Source organism: Urtica dioica, chromosome 4, assembly GCF_054948205.1.
Source record: "Urtica dioica subsp. dioica isolate 48M chromosome 4, U.dioica_male_clone48M_v1_H2, whole genome shotgun sequence".
NCBI lineage: Eukaryota > Viridiplantae > Streptophyta > Magnoliopsida > Rosales > Urticaceae > Urtica > Urtica dioica.
Window position 1 is genome coordinate 702,509 of NC_142759.1, and position 10,739 is coordinate 713,247.

The window sequence follows — 10,739 nt, forward strand, 5'->3', positions numbered from 1 at the left end:
CTAGTCAAATGTTCTTGAAATGCGAATTTAACAGTTGTTTCTCAATCTGAAAATGAAAAAAATGTGTATAATATCTCAATTTTAAAATCAAAATGCATTAAAAAAAACATTTGAGATATTATTGGTATACAAAATAAGTTTCTCTATTTTTTTTTTTGGCTCGAAAAATTAAAGTTTTCCTAACCAAGCTAAGCTGGATTTCTCAGTTTTAGAAAATGCACCCATCATGAACTTCCCGAAGACCTAATTATGGAAAAAAGAATAATACTTTTTAAGATTACATAGCTTTTCTATTTCTCAATTAACAACCATTAAATAAAAAGAATGATGTCATCGTTGATTGATATTAGTTTAGACTTATTCTTTTTAACTTATTTTTAAGACCAGACTCGGACATTCCCCATCTCTCTGTTATTTTAATAATTTTAAGAATAATAAAAAATGATGTCAGCAGTATTAGACCATTTTTGGCATCATATTCTTTATTTTAATATTTTATTAAATTTTTGTCCGTATCTTGATATACTCAACCTAAAACCCTGCACATCAAATTCTCATTAGCTTCTTATGTGAGTCAACTCATGAACTTTCTATAAACATAAGAGAAGGTTTATTCAGACTAAAGTTCACTCTTAGTTCAAAGGATTAAACTAACTCATGAACTTTCTATAAACATAAGAGAACATTTTATTCAGACTAAAGTTCACTCTTAGTTAAAAGGATCAAATTCTCATTAGCTTCTTATGTGAGTCAACTCATGAACTTTCTAGAAACATAAGAGAACATTTATTCAGACTAAAGTTCACTCTTTAGTTCAAAGGATTAAACTAACTCACGTAACAATAAGAATAAAACGTAGATAATAAAATGTTACCCTCAAAAGAGCTCCCAAAAAAAAAAAAAAAAAAAAACTCTATATACAAACAATAAATCCACTATATCCAGATGCATATACAGAGCTGATTGAGCATTATAGAGCCAACTACAACGATAATGTATATTCTCACATAAACAATCACAAATGAAGTTCCAAAATCTACTAACCGTGGAAGAACATACAACATGGTTGAAAATTTTAAAATGGAAAAAAAAAAAAATTGACAAACAAAATATGACTAGTACAAATCATAGGTTAACGCGCACCGTGTGCTCTCGATGCCCAGATACCAAAGACGAGGAACCAAAACACGAACAAGATCGCCCAATATCGTGCCGGACCGTACTTTATTCTTGTCAGAACAAACTGAAACATTTCAAAAGTTATGGGTTGTTCAATAACTGGTAACTTCTAAGATTAAAATTCGCAAATCGAATATAATTTTAGAACAATGATTCCAAAAATGTTGCAACCATGACAAAAGCAGTGTTCAGGTAGAGATGCGAATATCAGTTAAACGGTTATACCGGTTTAACTGTTAACCAGTAACCGCCCACTTACTGGGTTTTGACCCCTTTTCTTTCACCGGATTTTTTTTTTTTTGGTAGTCTCTAGTTCAGTGGGAAATATTTTTCTTCAATAAGAAAACTTTTGATATTTACCAATTTTCAACTATTCTATCATCATCATCAGAAGACTCAAACACAATCTTAATATCACTCAATAAAGGACTTAAATGCACAAAACATTCCCAACTCAGAACTCTCTATTGAAAACTTACTAAAAGACGATCTATAGAAAACCTTTTCCTTTTACAAAATAGTATAAGTGAGCATTTGGGAAACGATAAATGATTTAAGACCTAATATTTTATATCAAGCTGGGCATGTTTCATGTATATATATATTCGGAGGGGAAAAAAAAACACAGTTAAATACATCAAAATGAGAAAACGGATTTTGATGGAGAAATATTTGCATATATAAGAACGTTACTTCACGAAAGCAGAATATATATATATATATATATATATATATACATGAGTACTTACGAATCGAAAGAAGACGACAACTGTCAAGGCACAAATGCCGCCGAGAAGAATATGAAGACCACTCCGCGCAGTTTTCTGCATCGAATTCACAAGAAAACAACATCAATATTTGCTATATATAAATGGATCAAATGGCAGGGGAAAAAAGAGAGCAGAATCATAACTTGTCGGATATTTAATGAAGTATGTAATGATGTTCTCTATGAATCTATGATAAGCAGAGGACTAGAGATGGAAAAATAGTAATAATATGTTTTAAGGGATGTGCAAAGACAGTTTTTAGTAAGTTTTTCAACAGACCCACATTTCGCATGGAATATATAGAATGAAACATTAATGTCTTGTTCGCCTTATCTCGTACAACCGAGAGTACAATATTATGAGTTTCAACAGCAACATTGACTAAAAAACTTGAATTATCTCATTTGAATCCAATATAAAGGATAGAATTAATCAAGCGGGAAATGGTAATTTTGTCCTAACGAGTAACCTATTTAGTTAGCGCCAAATCCAAATTGGAAACATGTGAGCTAGTAAGTTTAATTCGTCTTTGCAAAACTAATATTTCCACTAACGAACTCTTACAAATATAGTTATGATCCTGCAGTGGCTATATGTCACTAAGAGTATGCAATGCTCGGTCATTTATTGGTGCAACAAGCAACCCAATTGACAAGGAACAAAAAAGGGTTCCAATATCCTTGATTAGATCAAATACAAAAAGAATGCTTTTAACAGAATTCAATAAACACTTTTATATATATATATAAAAAAAAGCAATTACTCTTAACCGCATAAAAATCATTAAAACACGAATGTATTACCACGAGGGCACTTATGAGTGACTTAGACGCAAAATTAAGGTGGAAAATTATCTTAAATAAGTCACTTATCACATAATAATCATTTCTCAAATCCAAATTCAAACATTACCTATAGAATTAGTAAAATTGAGGCAGAGCCAGAGACAGAGACAGAGACAAGCCTTCCTAAACTTGAAATCAAATTTTATTTTTACGTCTACAGAAGTTCACGGAAAAAAGGAACAAACATCTCATACGTGTCAAGTACACAAATCTCTCGAAACAGAAAACAACGAATAGCGCGTATAGAATGTGTTACTCATTACAGCATAAAGTTTATACCTTTCCGACACGAGGAGCTATGAGCCAGGCGAGAGTGACGGTGAGAAGACCCGTCGCGAGCAAAATCCCCGTCCCTTCCACGGCCCACTTCGTCGCCGGATTCTCCGACGCCGACGCCTCTTCCACCGCCGCCACGACGTTCACCGACTGCTCTGAGACCGCCCGAGAAGCCGCCACGTGGCCGCCGGAGCTCGGGAGGCCGAACCAGAGCGCGATCTCGCTCAGGCGCTGCCGTCGGATCGCCGCCACCGCGTCCGGGTCCACTCCCCCGATGCGGGCCCGCACCACCCGCGTCGGATCGGGCTCTCCGCTCGCGGTCCTTTCCCTCAGAGCCTCGTACTCTTTCAACGCACACACGACTTTTCTAAAGTCAACCGTCGAGATGTTCTTGGCCGCGTCGCCGCAGATCTCGCAGACGGTCGAGCCGTGGTTAATGAACCACTTGAGGGCACACGCGTAGTGGACCAAAGCCATGTCGTTCTTGCAAGAGCAACCGAGCTCGATCAGCGTTCCCAAACCTGACCCCAAACCGTTCTCGATATCGTCTTCTTCGGAGTCCTCTTCCTTGCAGATTATGACTTCTCCGTCGGGGCTCACTAGCTCAGTGAAACGGGCGGTCTTTTTCACTCCAACTTTCTTGCCTTGTCCTTCTTCGATGCCCAAGAACTCCAATGCCTTGTCTCCTCTCTCGTCCGATTCCAGGCACTGGCAAACCCGGCACGTTTCCACGCCCGAAACCCTCTCCGAGCAAGATTCCAGATTCTCCTCCGGCTCTACTCTTTTATTATTATTACTATTTTCCAATTCCAGACCTTCGATTTGTGGCGGGGTTTCCTTAGCCATCGAGACAGATTTCGGTGCAAAAAGGGCACCAAAAACTCGCGGTTCGTTACCTCATCGCGGTTTGTTACTCTTAACTTCCAAAGCCTTCAATTCAATACAAGTAAAGTGTTGAATGAATGGGAATTCTAAACATTGTAAAACACCATACAAATGAAGGCGAGCCTTGTATTTTCCAAGTATATAAAGACAAAAAGTAAACGTCATAAAATGTTCCAAAAGCTGGAATTGAGACTGTGATTGCAAATAAGATAGAAACACATCACTTCATTCCCCTCCATTTTCTCGTGAAGGATCGCGAATTCGGTGGGACACAAACCCTAATCTATTCAATTATCGGCGTTTAAGTAAGATTTAACTTCAACAGAGCCAAAAGAATTTCTCAGGCGATAATCAGCAGATCGAACCTTATTCCTTACTATCGATCAACCTATAAACAACCAAACTCGCAGGCGCTAAAATATATAAATATGTTTTATGAAATAAAGAAAATAAATTTGTTGATTTGGTCATAATTAAACGCAATTAATTAGGAGTCAACAACATTCGTAAAAGATATGTAGATACGAACGAACCTGGGAGAGTCCAAAGAAGAAGCTTGACCTCTTTAAAGTTTTTGGGGTTGAAACCCCGGATCTACCGATGAATTGTTTTCTGTAATTATTGATTTCAGTATTTTATAAATAAAATATATTATTTATTATATATTTATTTATTTTCTATTTCTGGTCGTTCTTCTTTCTTTTCAGTCGGGAGAGAAAAAGAGAAGGTAAACGGATGTCTGTCTAAAGAAGATGACACGTCAGCGAAAGACTTAACTTTCTCTCGCGCGTCTTACTATTATTGACTTTGACGCCAACATTCGGTTAAGCCAAATCTATTTTTCTTTAATGTTAAAACTAATTTTGATACTTTATCTCCTTTTGTCTAATTTTGACTATTTACAGTAATAAATTTATAAAGTTTAATAACTAATGCAATTATTCTATTATATAATCATTGTGATTAAATTTCAAAAAATATTTTTAATATATATTTTATTGACATTATGCAAATATATCATCTTAACTAAATGCATGCAATATTTATGTATAGTGCAGTTATGAATAATATAAACGAAAACACTAAACAGGTTTGGAGGTTAACGAGTTAATTTTAATTCGTCCAATCCAGTTAACAATCTAGATAAACTTTCCTTGTTCCTGGATCCTCGTAAAACTCATAAAAAAATATATATATAGATTAAGAAGGGAAAAAAAAAAAGATTTTCCAATTAATTTTAACCGCACAATTAAAATGATAAGCTATAAATTAATTTTACATTGTATTCTATTTATGATTTATACACCTTGTACGCTCGGGAGACCAGCCACATAAGGATCGGGGCAATGAGTCTTCTCAATTTTTTACAATTAGATCTTTTATCCATGATATTTTAAATTTTCCGTCCAAAATTATATTTTTTTTATTCCTTTCAATAATGCTTTTTTAAATTCTTTTATTGTTATTTATGTCCCTCCTGAAATGAAATTTTACTCTGTTATTAGTTACTAATGTGAATGTGAATACTAACGGGTGAAATAATTGTAATAAATTATGTTTTTAATAAAGAGCTAATTTTCTGAAGGAAAAAAAAAACAAGAAGAGCTTATATATATATATATATATATATATATATATATATATATATATATATTTTTTGTATGCATCGATTTTTTTTTCTTTGAAGGGCATCAAAATATTATGAAGAACTTTTCATATCATTATCTTAATATCATGTAGGAATAATAGAAGAGTCTAGAATAAAATAATGCATTATTTTATTGAGCATAGAGAGCAACGTGGTCACCTGGCCGAAAGTGCCCAAGTACCTTATTTTTGTAGTAACTCTATATTTTGTATTTTCAGTTCACAATTTACGGTGACATATACCAATATAATAATTCTTTACATAAATACATTTTAGTGGTCAAGTGAGTCATATTTGATATATGAATTAGTTTTATCTTTAAAATAAAATGAATTATTTATTTTGTTAGATTTATTCTTATTATATTATATTTAGGGAGCTCAAACTACTAACTTTTTTTAAAATTTAGAATTGTGAAATAACCAACATTTTAGTAATATTTGGTAATTAACCAATCTTTAATGCAATAAGACAAAATTACCCTTATTTTTTTCTCCTCATTCTTTGTCAAAAATAAATTAAATGAAAATAATTTATATATACCTGAATACTCTCTCTCTCTCTCTCTCTCTCTCTCTCTCTCTCTCTCTCTTCATTACATTTTTAACCATGACGGAAATAACAAAACAAAAGCATCGAAGTTAATAGTCGGTAATAACTGGTAATAGGTTTCTGATAGAAATTTATTAACAGTTATTACCGACTATTAGTTAAAGAAAAAAACTTACTAACATTTATTAACGATTATTAATTGCGTTTTTAATGTTTTTGACATTTGTTCACGGTTAAAAAATTAATATAAATAAATAATTAAATAAAATAATAATATGAGTTATTTTATTGGAGTGTGTGAAGAAGCAAATATGAGAGCGATTGAGGAGAAGAATATCTCTCAATACCATTCACAAGAGCATAAGCTCAGTATTTATACAAGTATAGTGCCGGTAACGACTTGACTATTTAACTCAGGTAACGACACAAAAGTAGAATAAATGACGTAAAACTGAGAAAGATAGAAGTAAACGACGTCATGACTATAAACGACAATCTATTCTCTAACAGAGGGACAGCAAAAAAGACACAAAAAAGGGACAGATCATCCGAGTTCATGAATGAATTCTTGATCTCAAATTTCAAAGTTTAGTGCAACGTATCAAATGCGAAACGCACTTTGATCGATGCAAAATACTTAAACGCATCTCGTCCCGTAGATTCATCGCCGAGAATCACAATGTCATTTCGTTGTTCCGGTGATTTTCGTGGTGTCAAATTATCGGAGGACAAAAATAATAAGATATTATTGCACTAATATATTTAGCCAATGACTGAGATGGGTATAATTTTGTGACATAATAGTATTAGTAATTATATATGTTTCTTCATATCAGTGGTTTTGCAAGTTTCAAGATGTGCAGCGGATCAAGCAGCCCTTATATTCTTATATACACTGAACTTGTTCCACTCTGTTTCTTTAATCCCGACACCATTTTGGTTTCTCCAATATTTAGATCTTCTTTTTTTGTCATTAAAAATATATATATTAATATTATTCATACCCAACAAAAACCTTCCAAATATAGATAAAAAAAAAATACCTCTCTGTCATATATATAATGAAGAAATGAAATCAAGGCTATCATATCAGCACTAAGAATGTCTATTATATCAAGCAGAAACGCAAACGATGAGTCTACGGAGACCAAAAGCTTCGAGAATTTCTACAACCAATGGATTCGTGAGCAGAACGAAAACCTAAACGAGCTAATCTCCGCCGCCGCCTCCTCCGACGAGTCAAAGTCGTCGGTGGTGAACCGCGTGGTGAGCCACTACGAGAAGTACTACAAAGAGAAGGAGCTCTACACTCGGCGCGACGCGGCGGCGATGCTGACTCCGCCGTGGGAGAGCTCTCTGGAGAACGCCTTCCTCTGGATCGGAGGTTGGAGACCTTCCATGGCGTTCCACCTCCTCTACTCCAAATCCGGAGTCCAGCTCCTCCAGCGATCCGCCGGAAGCGTCTCCGATCTGGTCTCCGCCGGATTGACCTCGTCCGCCGGAGATCTGGCGGGAATTTCGGCGGATCAGATGGCGGCGGTGGACGCGCTGCAGAGGAGGACGGTGAGGGAGGAGAAGAGGCTGTCGGAGAGGATGGCGTCGGAGCAGGAGGGCGTGGCGGCGGCGGACGTGGTGGAGGTGTTGTCGGAGGAGAGGTTTGGGGCGGCGGTGAGAGGGAAGGAGTTAGGGTTAGGGCAGGTTGTGGAGATGGCGGACGAGCTGAGGCTGAGGACTCTCAAAGGAGTGGTCGACATTCTGACGGACTCTCAGGCTCTTCATTTCCTCATCGCCGCCGCCGAGCTTCATCTCCGTCTTCATGATTGGGGAATCAAGCAAGAAAACGCCGCCGCCGCCGCCGATGATCATTAATTATATATTATATATAATAAGTTCGTTTGGCGGTGTTTTTTTGTTTTTTTTTTTGGCGCTATTATATTAAGATCTTGGCGGTTGTATCAAAGTTTTCTTTTTCTTGGCGTATATTTATGTTTAAATCTGGAGTTAGATTTTTTTTGTTTTTTTTTTTAAGTTGTATTTTCTAATCTCTATTTTCGTCGTTAAATTATGATTTTAGCTTTTATTTGAGTTAGCATTCTGATACAAAATTATTTGGTAAAATTATGGTTTTAATTATTTTTAAATTATGATTTTATTTTTATTTTTATTTTTTTACCGATATTAAATTAAATCAATAAATAACTTTTTTTTTTTTTTTATAAAAATCAATAAATAACTTAAAAGTACAAATATCATGTCCGTAAACATTTGATTAAATATATTGTAAAAATAGTGAAAATAATTACATCATCAGCAATGAGCAACACCCCATTGTTGTCTTGTCCTGCAGGAAAAAGAAAATTTGAGATTAAAATCTCTGTCAAGGCATCTCTTTAAGAATCACTTAATAGAAAGTACAAGATCGACGTGATCGAAAAAATAGGTTATGGCATGCTTTCTCGAGTTCAAAATGGTAAATAATAAAACGGTAATGACTTAAGTGCAAAAATTAAAACTAATCTTTTAATAATCAATTATCTTTTTCATTCGCGTCATTTATGTAATTCATTTAGTAACAAAAATAAATAACAGTCTCTGAATCGTGAAGAATACAGAAAGAGAAAGGGGTAAAAATCGACAGTTGATAGTCATCAAAATTACAGATTCGAACAGATAATCCAAGATTCAGAGTTGCAATTCGAACATGGAATGAAGTGATCTCTTGGGAGATATGAATTTTATTATTTAATATTGGTTTAAAGCTATTTTTTTTTTCAAAATTAAGAATTTGAAAATTAGGGTGTTGGTTTGGATTTGATTCGGTTTTTCTTATATAAGAGTTTAACATAAATGAAAAGAAGATTTGTAACTGCAATGTTATCTATTTGAGGGTATAATTTCATCATTTTAGTTCAATAGCTTGTACGAACCCGACATTTTTGAAAATCAAATATTAAAGTCGACATTTTATTAAAACACATGATATATACGGGCCTTTTTTTTCCGCATTATGAATATTGTTTGTGTAATATTTCTAACAAAATGTCCTTCCTGAGCTCAAATGTCTCGAACAACCTTACGAAATGTCGTTAGCCTAGCTCTGGCTTGCGTCCATGGTGATTGGAGAAGAAGAGACACAGACATTGACCGATGAAGAAAGAGAAACGATCAGTTCACGAAAGAGCTACGCTATGATACCATTGAGAGAGAGAGAGAGAGAGAGAACTGAATCCACCTAAGCAGCGGACTCTACAACTACAATAACAGATTACAAAAATGACAAGGGCTTTGATAAATGACACTATGGTATAGAGTAAACCACTATATAAGCAACGTGTCAGTCAGTTTAGAACATGACTCACGTCTTGCAATAGAACGGTTCATTCCAACCGACGACTTTTTTGCACCGACGAACGATTCCTAGTTGTGGATCTTCAGCTTTTGCCTTATTCCGTTTCACAATTAATATAGCGGATCGGATTTCAAACCACGTGTACGTCTTATCATGTTACAAGTACCGGATCAGGAACCACATGACACACACCCAAAGGGATTTAATCAACAATACATACAGATACAGATACAGAGAGTCACATAATATTGCACGAGTAGCGAGTCTCGTCCATACGTAAACAGTCAACGTATAATTCAAAGGGGTGACGATAATAAGTAGGGTTTTTGTCCCCCAGACTGAACGTTGCCTCTGAGTCTAGTAATTCGTGGGATGAGATTAAAATTTCTTGTTTCGTTCCCTCGTTCTCTTCTTCACCTGTCTCGACCGCCCTAGAGCCCTTGCGTGAATAATCCCTTTTTTTTCTCCTCAAAAGATAATTAATGCAAGATGATAGGAACTTTCGAATACTTGTAAGATGATCGCCGAGAGTGTCGTGGACGGTGCTCGTCGGAGTTGTCGCCTGCGATGATCGCGCCATGGTTGTGAGGGCTTTTCTTGTTGGTGAAGCAATAACATAACTTGTATGGTTTGACTTTTATCGGGATCCCAAATGAGGATCTCTTGACATTTGAAGAACATGGTTTGACTTTTATAGGCCAAGTGGAGGAGCTCCTGCGGACCCAACAGTCAGCGCGTTGTAGGTGAAGCAAATAACTCTCTCTTGATTCTTTTTTGTTTACTCTATTGAATTAGAGTCTATTCTGAAAATTACGAGGAAATTGATGCAAATGAAGTCTTTTTTTTTATTTCTTTCTATTTACTTATCACAGTGTATCATACTCAGTGATGCTGACTTCAATTCATCTCTCCGAGCGTTGTTGAAAGAGAAAGAGTCAGATTGCACATTCACACGTCAATATTTTTTTATTTACTCGTCACAGTGTATTGTAACTTGTACGCAAGCTGTTAATTATTTATTTTATATTCCAATTTCCATATAATTAACTTTTTAAAGTTTGTTCAGCTCACTTGAGCACAGAAAAGACCCGAAATTAATCACTTTTTAAGCTATTATTTATAATTTTTTTTAATATTCCATATCCTTTCCTTCTCATCCTGCCCTCCAAGCTTTCCCATTTCTCAGCTGGGGTCTCTTTAGGAGGGTTTAGTATTTATTATTGTTAAGGAAATTG

At 35.2% G+C, this 10,739-nt stretch overlaps 2 protein-coding genes across 2 annotated transcripts; one reads left to right on the top strand and one right to left on the bottom strand.

Annotated features, from left to right (window-relative positions):
- Positions 1-896: 896 nt before the first annotated feature.
- On the bottom strand, positions 897-4,714 carry LOC149398994 (uncharacterized). Its single transcript, XM_089613381.1, has 4 exons — positions 4,489-4,714; positions 3,074-4,000; positions 1,929-2,003; positions 897-1,243 (listed from the first exon to the last, which is right to left on the bottom strand). Exons 2-4 carry the CDS (start codon positions 3,914-3,916, stop codon positions 1,133-1,135), a joined length of 1,029 nt encoding a protein of 342 aa, XP_089469507.1. The 5' UTR covers positions 3,917-4,000; positions 4,489-4,714; the 3' UTR covers positions 897-1,132.
- Positions 4,715-7,196: 2,482 nt separating this feature from the next.
- On the top strand, positions 7,197-8,044 carry LOC149398995 (protein DOG1-like 3). The gene has a single exon (XM_089613107.1). It carries the CDS (start codon positions 7,257-7,259, stop codon positions 8,022-8,024), a length of 768 nt encoding a protein of 255 aa, XP_089469233.1. The 5' UTR covers positions 7,197-7,256; the 3' UTR covers positions 8,025-8,044.
- Positions 8,045-10,739: the final 2,695 nt, after the last annotated feature.